General features: G+C 31.6%; 1 protein-coding gene across 1 annotated transcript in view; it reads left to right on the top strand.

Annotated features, from left to right (window-relative positions):
- LOC129217532 (guanine nucleotide-binding protein subunit beta-2-like 1) overlaps window positions 1-6,796 on the top strand; it is a 37,965-nt gene extending 31,169 nt beyond the window's left edge. Inside the window, exons 6-7 of the mRNA XM_054851849.1 lie at window positions 5,015-5,155; window positions 6,587-6,796. Coding sequence (XP_054707824.1) covers window positions 5,015-5,155; window positions 6,587-6,763 — 318 coding nt within the window. The 3' untranslated portion in view covers window positions 6,764-6,796. The remainder of the gene's footprint in view (window positions 1-5,014; window positions 5,156-6,586) is intronic.
- The last annotated feature ends 5,909 nt before the right edge of the window (window positions 6,797-12,705 follow it).

Here is a 12,705-nt window from a genome sequence, read left to right as displayed (position 1 = left end):
GACACCAAAGTGCAATGTTTTTATGAAGTGAATTTATTATTGGAAACTTAGTAATAATGACTCATGCAATATTTGTCCAATTATTACTATTCTGCCTTATTTATTAAATATTTACTAGGGGGCTATCTCCCCCTGCTCGCTATCGCTCGCCAACCCCCGGAACTGCTTACGCAGTTCCCTGTGGATCGCTTCGCGATCCATGCTCGCTTCGCTCGCTCGCTGTATGCCAATACATTAGCCTAGCTAAAATTTTCCGTAAAAATTAAAGTTGGTAATTGCATTTAGGTCACCATCCATTTAACCAATATGAAAATTACGTTCATAATGTTAATTTGTCTCCTTTAGCCAGATTTTCGACAGTTTAACTTTGCTGTATGTAAGATGACTGCCTTGGCAATGTGCACAACTTTACCATTATAGATACAAAAGTGTCTGTCATTGCTTTGGAGAGATTGCACTTCTACCTGTTGGTCCGCGGAAGGTATTTTATTTCCCTTCTACCACCCATTGGAAAACCAATGAAGGCATTCCCCTATCCGCCACCTGGGGACGCGCCCTCTAGGGGTTACAGGCTCCCCCGAGGGATGTATTTACATTATTTACACTCTTATATATATTTACATATTTACACTCTTATATATTCTAATCTGAGAAAACTTCCTCATATACACAATTAAAAATGTCCCGTTTGGGAGCCACAACTGACACTGCTTCAAAAGATCTTGTTCTTGATAATGCCACATAGAGCTGGCCATGACTAAAAACAGGCTCAGAGAGCACCAAACATATTTTCTCAAACGTTTGTCCTTTTTGTTGTTATTCTGAATCCTTGCCACGTCACGAACAAAAAGTGGTTTAACTAAAAACGCGAAAACTCGCCAAGGCTACTTTGCTTGCACAATACTAAAACTACTATAACCCTAAACAAATTTGGCGAAACCTTTCAGCTGAGAATAAAAGGAATAAAGTAAATCTTTCTCGGTTATTCATTTTGAACTGAACTGTCGTACTGAAGCAGAGAATAGACGACGCTCAAAGCGCCTACGCGTTCAAAACAACATTGCCGATGAACATGATTGTGGAGCAATGTGTGAAGAATGCGAATTTTGTGGTGCTCTTTATTGGCAGAAAGAGCGTAATACTGCAAATAAATATACTAAATGTTGCCATGACGGAAAGGTGCGGTTACCGGCATTGTGTGACGCACCTGATCTGTTGAAGGAACTGCTGACTGAAAATTCCCCAGCCGCTAAAAATTATCGGCAGCGAATCAGAGAATACAACTCTGGAAATGGCTCGTCTTAAATTGGATTCAAGAACGGTTTCCTGCCTTCTTTGAGCTTTTCTTTGCTGATTAAGGTTGAAATGGGCCACAGCCCGACTCAAACTCATCTCAAAAAAAAAAAAAAAGTTCGTTGAGTATTCTGTGATTCAAGATTTCAAAACAACGTAGAAGTTTGTTTACATGATTTATCGGCGAAGTGTTGCCAACAGAGGTTTAGAAATTCACCCCTTCATTTGCCGGCACGTAAGAGAATTATATATATAGAAGTGTTGCCAACAGAGGTTTAGAAATTCACCCCTTCATTTGCCGGCACGTAAGAGAATTATATATATAGATTAGACATTTAAACATCAGTGTATTATATTTCACTATGTTTTTACTTTGCTTTGAGGTTATATGCTAAAGACAAACAATAATTTATTAGTCTCTGCAATGTGTACCGATATTTTTTCATTAACAAGTGCCCCAATGAGGTACTGGTATTCACGTAAAAGTTTTTCTAAAGCCTATTTCCGAAAATTGGCAAGTTTGACATTAAATGATACTATTCTCTTTGTGTAATAAGGTCATGAAATTTTTTTTTAAGTCATGAAAAAGTCATGGAATTTTTTTATCCAAATTGAGTATGAACCCTGATATATATCAAAATATTTGGATATATATCAAAGTATCGGATATTTTCGAAAATATAATCTTTTCGAACCCTGATTAAAGGCCTCCACACTTTCAAATCTGGCTCTAAGTATCAAATTTGAAAGGGATAAACATTTGCTTCTCAATTACTTCTTAATTAAAATAAAATATTTGTTGAAAACCTGTTAAAAAATGGAAGATTAAAACGATAAATAAAAGTGCAAACATGGACCCCCCATGCTTCGCAGAAAATTTATTGCTGTGTATAAGATATCTTTTTGAATCCTTCAAATATTTTTTTTTTATTATTATTTTTTTTTTTTTTTTTTTTTTTTTTTTTTCCCCCCAGTTTGAAAGCTCTTATGTTCAAATGTAGGACAGCTTTTTTTATTTTAATAATTTATTTTATGATTATTGTTATTTTCTTTTTGTGAACTTTATTTCAGGGAAACATCGGATCGGAAAGGTAGAATTAGATTTTTAATTTGTTATGAGCTAAAGTAGAAGATTTATTGAAAAGCTATTTAAAATATAAAGTAATGGAATAAAAGTATACAAACACAGAGCCACGTGCTTCGCGGAAAATTTATTGCTGTGTATAAGATTTCAATCTTTTTGCATCTTTCAAACATTTCACATACTTGCCATCTCTACTGTTTTTAACAGGAGACTCCCGTTTTTTGCTTCCATCACCCAATTTCCTGTTTTTAAGATTTTCTTCCGTTTTTGCAGTTTTTTTCAGTCAATCATCAATAAGTTTAATTTTCTTATCAATAGATGGCGCTGTTTACACCTTTTCTAGTCTACCAATGTCAGGGAATAAGAATTTTTCCAATTAATAGCTCATTTGGTAAAAATTAATTTTTTGGAAGCTTTCCACATTGCATGTTCAACGAAACATGCACGTGCTTTGCCGAAAATTGCAGCAGTTTCAATCCTTTTGCATCTTGAAAATATTTCAATTATTTTGAGTACTTTTAACATGTGCTACCCTATACCTACTTATTTTATATTTTATTTTCATCATTTTTTTTTTATTTTTTTTGGAATTTAGTAACTTTTTTGGTTGAGACTGGGGAACGTACAAAACTTAAAGCAAACTCATTCTTTATTATTTGGTTTTTCCTTTGCAGTATGTCTGTCTTGCAACTTGCTTACATCTGCAAAAAAAAAAAAAAATCACTTTAAATTTTGTATTCATGTTATTCAAAAGCATAATTTAATAATTCTGTTATGAAGATATGTCGCTGGTGAATCACAAATATACCTTAGTGAAATCTCCTGTTTTTATTTCTTTTAAAGTTGGCAAGTATGATTTCAATTATTTTTCAGTTTGGAAACTATTATATGCTAATGTAGGATAGCTTTTGTTATATATATATATATATATATATATATATATATATATATATATATATATATATATTTTGTGAACTTAATTTCCATGTACGATAGTTTTTGAGCAATCATATGCCAATTTAGGATAGCTTTTTTTATTTAATGTATTTCAATTTTATTTATTTTTTTGTGAACTTAGTTTTAGGGAAGAAAGAAATAAGCATTTGATTTTTAATATGTTTAAAATTTAAATGACATTTTTTGAAAAGCATTGAAAAAACAAAACTGAAAATTATAAGATAATAATGTGGGTACATGACATTAATTCTTATTTTACTTTTTATGCACAAAGGTGTTTATTTAACCAGGGGTGCTCACTTAGGGAGTGGAGTGGTCATGACACAGACTGCCGTTGAACTTTTTAGGGGGGGGGGTGTTTTGAGAGGTATTTTTCTCATTCTTAGTTGGGCTCTTGCTTTTTTTGGAGGGAGGGTCTTTGCAAAATGTAGGGGCAGTGTGCCCTTTCTCTAGGGAGGGGGGCACCCTTGATTTAACTGATTAAAACTTGAGCTTGAGCACAGAGAATTGATTGTTGTATTTAACACTTCAATCCTTTTGCATAAAGTTTGAAAATTATCATATCCTTGTATGAAAAGACTTTTTCATTGCTATAAACTTACTTTAACCCCTTCCCAGTGCCATGCTGGAGTGTGCAATATTAACGAGACGAAACTATTAAAACCAATTCATTTATATTGCCCGGAATACATTTTATTTCTCTCTTAGCGTACTAGATGGCAGCACCAGTCCATTTTAAATGTAATTGCAGAGATGATGAAAGGAAATTTGGCACTAACTTACCAGATTGTGACATTGACCTCTGTATCTTAATCTTTGAAATTCATGACACAAGAAAAGTTTACTTATCTTTACTTATATTACACAAAAGATTAATATAATTCTTTTTTAATGTTTAAAAGACGTATTTCTTAAATTTTCGCTGCTTGCTTGGTCTTGCCATTATTAAAATTCTTCATTCTTTAAACACATGTTTCAATGGTCATGTACTGTAGGTTCCACATGTGCTCCGAAAGCCGTCTGTAAAGCTGTCAATGTCCTGGGACTTTTTAATTTTAACTCTGACCCCTGTTACGATTTTTCATTAAATTTTGAAAGCTGTTTGCATTCATTTCTGTAACTCTTTCATTTTTGTCAACTATGCCCTTCTACCACTAAAGCATTAATAGCTTTTTGAAGACCAATATTTTCAACCTTTCTTATATTTAATTTACTGAAGATATCTGTGCCCATTCAGAAATGTTGATCCAGTTCCAGCCGGATTAATTTGAGCCAGCACGATTTGCTAAATTTAGCTTGAATGCTTAGCATGCTTGTCAAAGATATAGCTCATGAAGGTTGTTATATTTTTTTTTCCACTACATTTTGCTATTTAATTATCAAAACTCAAAAAATACCAAGCTGCACCACAAAATTTTGAAATCTTTCTCAAAATCATCACAAAAAGCTCCTCAACTTTGTTTTGCCATGGTTAACAACCCTGTACTACTGGTGCAAGAAGTATTCACAACATAATTTGTTATAAGCCAAATCACAGCTCATTATTTGCAGCTCTGTTCCATCTCTATTATTTAACATATTCTTGATCTTCTTTGTAATAGTGTTTGTATAAAATGAAAGTAGTCTTATGATAATAAATATTTTTGATTAGGTATAATTATTTTCTCTTATTTTTTATAGGATTGCAAAGCCATGCTCTGGGATTTAAATGAAGGAAAGCATTTGTATACTTTAGATCATACAGACATTATCAATGCTCTATGTTTCAGTCCTAACCGATATTGGTTATGCGTAGCAACAGGGCCCAGCATCAAGATTTGGGTAATGTTTCTGTTAATAATGTATTGCTTAGCTTACTAAGCAAGCAGTATAAATCATCCTAATACTTATTAAGGGGTTACAGTACCTCAAAAATGATCAAACGATGAAAAAAAAATTTATTGCTTATTTCAAAACTAAAAACCAGTCCAAACACAGGGGAAATGTTTCATTGCTTTAGTTCAAATATTTGAAAAGTTATGAGTGATTTTAGGTCATGCTCGCAATGTATTCTTATGCAAAAGAAAAATTTTTAATTGATTTTTCTCGATCATTTTTTTGTGTTTTCATGTCATAAGAATCCCTAAGGCTTTTTTTCTATTAACAATACAGCTTTAAAGTAATACTTTTTGCAATTAAGATAATATGTTTAACAAAACTGGGCATGGGATAAGCATTTTAAATTACTTAAATGTTTAGAACATGTTAAACCTTTAAAAACCATTTTTTAATACGATTTTTTACATAATTAATCACAGAAAATTTTCTAATAAACACAAAAGCAAATTAATACACAGATTTTTAGAGATGATAATGGTTATTGTTTAGCAAAAAGTTTTTTAAATATTAAAAACAAAAAACAAAGATTTTAAAAAATTGAAATTTTCCTTAATTTTTTGAATTTAAAAAAAAGTAGGCAATATCTTAAAATTTTGAAAGTAAATTTTTGATTACAAAACAAGTATGCATGTTATGGCTTTAAAAAAAAATAATAAAATTTACTTAAATTTAAAAAAAAATGTTTGAAAGCCCTTAAAATAAAATATCTCCTGTACCAGATATACTTGCATAAGTGACTTAATTTTCTACAGTAATTTCTTTTGTACATGTTTTTGAATTTTTAAAGCCTGTTAAATTTTTAGTTAAATAAACATGCAGCTAAAAGACATTATCATAATTTCAAATATTTGTATGAGTGGTTTTTAATGAATTAAGTAAATACTTGGATAAGTTTTTCGTCATATGAGACAGTGAGAAGCAAAGGGATATAAGTGGCAACATTAAAAATTTGGAAATAACCAGTACACATGGTAGGTGAACCTCTCCTCCGTCTTCGGGCAAAAGATGGTACTAGTAGCCCTGATAGTTGCTGCTATACAGCATGATTTAGAGAAAAAAAATTCAATGAAAGTCTACCTAGGATGTTATCTTTAAACGTGTTTTACTCAAAACTTGAAAATGTCCACTTACATCCCTTTGCTTCTCACTGAGTCATATGAAATGTTAAATATTTTATTTTAAAAGCTTAATTAAAAAGAGTGAAAAGTTGCTTAGATCCACTTGGAGATTATTGCCATGAAAAATATTACCTGAATATTCAATTAAAATATTAAGAGTAATAGGTATTCAATGCTTTCCAAATTATGCATGAATCGATTTAAACTATCGGTAATTGTTACATTTTTCATTTATTTTATTTGTTTATTTTTGTAGGATCTGGAAGGAAAGAATATGGTTGATGAATTGAGACCAGATGTAGTAACACATAATTCCAAAGCTGAACCTCCTCAATGTATTTCTATGGCTTGGTCTGCTGATGGACAAACTTTGTTTGCAGGTTACACGGACAATACAATAAGAGTATGGGCTGTTAGTCCAGCAACTCGCTAATGTATCTGAAAGAAGAATAAAATATAAATGTTACCTCTCGTTTTGTTCTTGGAGGCTAATCAGCTAATCCTCCTTTCCATCCCCTCTCCCAGTCACTTTAATTTCAACCTTTCTTCTTATGTTTTAAGGGAAATACAAATTTTGTTAAATTACACTGCTATAATTCCTTCTTGGAAATGAGAATGCCAAGTGGTCGGAGAACAAAGGAAAAGTACTTTAATTTTTACATTATCTCCCTTTTTTGATTTTTAATTAATGCTTCTTGCATTAACCTGGATAATGCAGGACGCAGTAAGTATTCTTCTAAAAGCTTTGTTTTCAAGTGCTTGGAAAAGAGTCAAATATATCTTATTAGTATATATCTTATAGGGTCATTCCACGTCAAATCAACCACAAAAATGGGATTTTAACACCCACCGTCTCGGAATTTGATAAAACTTGGTATACTTCATCCCTTTATGGTTATAAGCAACCCCCTAATTTTTTTTCTTTCAATATCAATTCGTTTTGATTTTATAGCCTTTTGAAATTCGGCGATTTTGCATTTTTTATCATTTTTGAGACACTCAAACTGAGAAGATGTTGTTTATTAAAAAAATTGTTTCTTGGTAAGTAATGCTATAATCTTTCTGAAAATTTTTGCATAAAATGTAAAGACTTTGAACATGTTGATAAAAAAATATCTTAATAGTTTTAGTTTACATAAGAAATTTTTAAAAAATTAGAAAAGTGAAAATTTTAAATTTTTTTTGTCAAAAAAAGGTGTTGACATAATTCTGAATTTCAACAAGAGGGTCAGCTTTAAAAATCATAATTTTTTTAAAAAATGATCATGAATATGTATTCTAACTTATCCAATAAAAAACATTAGGGGACTTTGAGGGATTCTGCCCCCCCCCCCCCATTCTGAAAAAAATAAGCAGGAAACATCATACAGACAATCTCTTCCATATTCTTAAAAACAGAATTGTCAGCAATTACGACAAAAATTCAAATATACAGTGTGTTGAACATTGGACTGAAATGTAAAAAAAATCTAAGCTTCTTTTTCATTTGAAATAACTTAAAATATGGGGTAGTTCCACCCCAAATCTACCGTAAAAATGGGATTTTAACATGTACCACCTCAGATTTTGATGAAAGTTGGTATACTTCCTTATTTTGTGGTAAAAAGCAACCCCTTAGTTTTTTTTTCTTTCAATCTCAATGTATTTTGATATTATAGACTTATCAAATTTTTTGATTTTGCATTTTTTGTCATTTTTAAGACATTCAAACTGAACTGTTGTTTAATGGGAAAAAATTGTTTCTTAGCAACTAATAAACTTACCTTTTTGGAAATTTTCATAAAAAATGCTAAGATTTTGAATATTTTTATTAAAAATATTATAATAATCTTGGTTTATACTAAGAATTTTTAAAAAATTGGAAAAAGAAAAATTTTGATTTTTTTTTTGGTGAAAAAAGCCATTGTCAAATTTTTAACATCAGGGTAAGTTTTAAAAATCATGTTTAACAATGAAAAATGATCATGAGTATGAGTCCTAACTTCCCCTATGAAAAAAGTTATGGGTCTTTTAGGGATTCTGCCCCCCCCCCCCCCCCCCTTCTCTTCAGAAAAAAACGAAAGCATCAGAGAAAAGCTCTTCTATGTCTTTGAAAACAGAGTTCCCAACAATTATTTTTTAAAAAATATAAATATAAAGTGTGTTTAATATTGAAGTCAGACATATAAATTTGATATTCAAAGCTTTTTTTTTAAATTTGAAATAGTTAAAAATTGTTTAAAATATTAGACATTTTGAAAATAAGATATCATGAAATTTAAAAGTTACAGACAATAATATCTGCATACAGGTTAACTTGCATTTTAGTTAAGACAACGAAAAAAACAAAAATTAACTCTTAACACCAATTTATAATCATTGCAGTTTCTAGCACTTTCAGGATCCCCCCCCCCCTCCCCACCTAAACCCTTATGTTTGAGAAAAATTGCTATAGTGGAACTGTATTTTGTAGTAAGTTACCGCCCTAATTCTCCTGGCTTGCTAATTCTGTATTAGCTACCAGTTTGTTTGGCCTCTCTTGGCTCCCTTAAGAGATTTTTCGCCTCCAGCTCATGTGATTCCTATTCCGGGCTGATGAGTGCTAAAAAGCACGAAACTGCAGTCCTCGGATGGAATAACTGAGCTGGCGGTGTATTTCTAAGTATAGTGGAACTGTTTTTTCATTTTAGTGTTACTGCTGTACAGCAACAAATTCATCCTTTTCATTTCTTGAAAATAGTTAACACCCCTTAAAAGTTAATAGCTTGATTGCTTAGTAATAATATGTTCTAAATAAAGTAAATTACCTTCCCCCCCTCCCTTCATAGCAAATGAGGAAATAAATTGCATCTCTCATATTCAATGGATTTTTGTATATTTTTTAATGAGAATAAGAAAACTAAATTAGTATTTGCAAGGGAAAAAAACAATATTTGTCCGGATTCCCCCCCCCCCCAACATAACTTGCATCTTTTCCTCAACTGCTTTTGGGAGTGTACACTAGTGCAATGCAATTAAGTGCAATAAATAGAATAGAGAAAAGAAATTAATATAAAATGTGCTAATTCAAACTACAACGGAACCTCCATAACTCAACAAACCAAGGAAACATGAAAAAAATTTCGACTTAAGTGGGACGTCAACTTACTGGGGTTCTAAAATTTTAATTCCTAAAGAGTTTCTGTGTGTACAACTTACTTACTGATGCTTAATATTCGCACATTATGAAAACTAATTCCAGTAAAGGAATTTTCTATTCTTTTCGTTTTCTTTTCTTTGAAAAGTATATAGTAAAATCAAATATATATTTGAATATATCTGTGAAGCATAAATACATAATTGGTTGAAAAGAGATAAAAGCTTCTTGTTAGTCATGTCTGTTAAAGATAAAAAAGTCCTGCTCACACTTATTTAGAATACAGGTATAATTGTGCCTTCTTTCTCTACAGTTTGGTATATTTTATCCTATCCTTTTAGAATTGCACTAACAGCACAGAGTGGTTGCTTACTCCCCTGGATAAAAGATAGAATTCTCTAAAAGAGATTTCCTAAAACTCTGAGAAAAAGTTAATATGAAAGAATGTTGGTAGCAAAAATTGAACTAGAATAGCAATTGGGTGTGGACTGATAGGGGGTTCTCGCAAATGTGTGTCAAGCTAGATAGATTTTCAGTCATTGAATTTGGCATTGGGCCAATCCTAAGAAAAATAAATGTCCAGTTACTGAAGTTTCACTGTATTTAAACAGGAATATTTAGAGTAGAATGTTTATAAATCATTTGTATAAAATAAAAAGTGGCTTTAAACAACATACCGTAATTCAGGGGCGGATACAGAAAAATCTTTTGGAGGGGGCACGGGAAATTGAACTTTTCTGTGCTTATCTTTGATAAGCGGTAAACAAATCCATGTTTCAGTTTGATATTGCATTAGATTAATGAAACAAGTTAAAAGCTCTGCGAACAAGAAGTGTCTAGCTTCGAATTTGTCTTTTAGTCTGTTCTTTGCCCAGTTGGTTAGAGAAATCATTACTGGTCAGATATCAAATTTTTACTTGTATTTGGCCTAGATCTGATTACACACAACACAATAATTAGAATGACATACATATTTTCTAATCTTCTTAGTAGGAAAACAGACATAAGGTAGAAGGAATTTAAGAACTATGAGCTGGTATTTATAGGATTTGTGATACTTTGTATTAATTGCCTAGTTATAAATTAGAATTAGATGATTTCTCTTTTAATTTCTATGTTGTCTTAATGCATACTAAACAATAATTTTTAGCATGCATAAATTGTTGTAGGAAAATTTCGAATTTCGCGATAACCTGTTTTTATTGTTTATTATTAATTTATTTAATTAACTACTTTCAATTCAAAAAAATCTTGAGTATTAAAATGTTTAAATTTGGGTTCAAACACCAATGTATGTCATTATTCAAATTTTTTTTGATGCTATTAGTAATTAGCTAAGTTTGTAAGATTGTGATCGATTTTTTTCTTTTATCAAAATAAGGGGGGCAAGGGGGCAGAATCCCTCAAAGTCCCCTAAAGATTCTCATTTTATATGTTAGCACACATGTTACTGATCATTTAAAAAAATATATAAATTATTTTAATTTAGACCCTCATGCCAAAAAATTAAAATTTTGAAAATCATTTTTTTATTGAAAAAATTTTAAAATTTTCAGTTTGTTAATTTTTTTCAATTGCTGAATATAAATTCAGATCTTTGATATATTTTTCCTAAAACGCTTGAAGTCTTAATGTATAATGTGAAAATTTTCAAAAACTTTTTATCTTTAGTTGTTGAGAAATAATTTTTTTTGCAAACAGCTGCAGTTCATTCTGAGAGAACTGTGAATGACAACTAACGCAAAATCTCAAAACTTTGAAGGGTCATAAAATAAAAACAATTTTAAATAGAGAAGAAATACTTTAGGAGGTTACATAGGACTATGAAACATAGAAGTATACAAAGTTTCATTGAAATCTGAGATGGTGGGTGTTGGGGTGTGGTTGAACTGACATGGAATGACCCTATAGTCTTTCAAATATATCTTAGTTAAGTCTCAAATATATCTTATAGTCTTTGAATGGTATGTTTTTTTCTTTTAAGTGCATTAAAAGCCTCAAGTTATTTTGCCTCAAATCATATGAACCAGATTTGAAAACAAAGATAAGGGATTGCAATATCGGACCAAATATTCAATACCAGTTTTCAGTATTTTTAAAACGTGATACTGGTATTACTACCAGTATTTGAAATTTCTCAAAAAATGCTTGAATACATATTGTTTTGTTGCCACATTGCATAATTTCGTACAAAAAATTGTTATTTATGAAAACGTATCGTGAACAAACATAGAATGAAGGAACAAATGACATAAGTCGGTTTTTTTTTTTTCCTTTTCCCCCCGACTTTTAGCTACTGCCTTTTCCGCGAACCCCGCGCAGGCGCCATTTTATCTTTCCTTCCGTGTTACTTCCTGAGCGGAGCGCGAAACTTTCGATTTTAGCTCGTCTGCGCAGTTTAATTCTGCGCGCATGAAGCTCTTGCGCAAGTCCCCAAAACTCCGTTTTCGAACTCGTCTTCGCTAAACTTGAGGAAGGACTCGCTAGCTAGCTACCGTTTCAAGTCTCCACTTGCGCGATTTTTCTTTTCTTTCTTTTTTACACCGCACAACCAAGTTTGTTTTCAAAAAAGAATATGCAAAGCTGTTCCCGATTTTAAAGGAATCGAGGAAGTCGAAAAACATGCATACTTTGGGGTCAATCCAGACCCAAATTGGGTCCGCTTTGCGGCCCCTTCACGGAATTCCGCATCGTAAAGGCGGCCCCATTTCACGAATTTCCACATCTCAAAAGCAGCTCATTCACAAAATTTCACATCATAAAATAAATATACGAAACAACAAACAGGGGTCAATCTGGAACGATCATTTAACCGGAAAGCAAACCGGACCGCATATAAGCTACCTTTACTCCTGTTCGGTCATAGGAAAATTTCATGCCCTCTCATTGGCTTATTCGAGTGTCAATCAAAGCTTCAAAGACGCCATTGTAATGTTGCTAGTCGTCTTTCGCACTGTGTTTCTTGTTTGTAATCTGCTAAATACGAATAAGCATTTGCAAATGATATCTTTAATTGAATGTTGCTGACAAAAACAGCATTATTATTTCCAATCAATTTCATTTTTTGCAAAACAAATGAAAGTGCCTTTGAGCAACTATGCTTTGAAATAAAAAGAGGTGGCGCCATCTTTGGGCAAAAAATGCATGTTTTACGACATTGTTTTGATTTAAATTGAAGTTATTTTAAAAATTCTTCTCATGGTAAATTATTTTGTAGATGGAAAAGAGCGAATTCTGCAATTTTTCATATTCTTAATGAT

This window comes from Uloborus diversus, chromosome 2, assembly GCF_026930045.1.
Source record: "Uloborus diversus isolate 005 chromosome 2, Udiv.v.3.1, whole genome shotgun sequence".
Classification (NCBI taxonomy): domain Eukaryota; kingdom Metazoa; phylum Arthropoda; class Arachnida; order Araneae; family Uloboridae; genus Uloborus; species Uloborus diversus.
The sequence above is the reverse complement of the archived record's forward strand: the minus strand, read 5'-3'. Positions and strand labels throughout refer to the sequence as shown.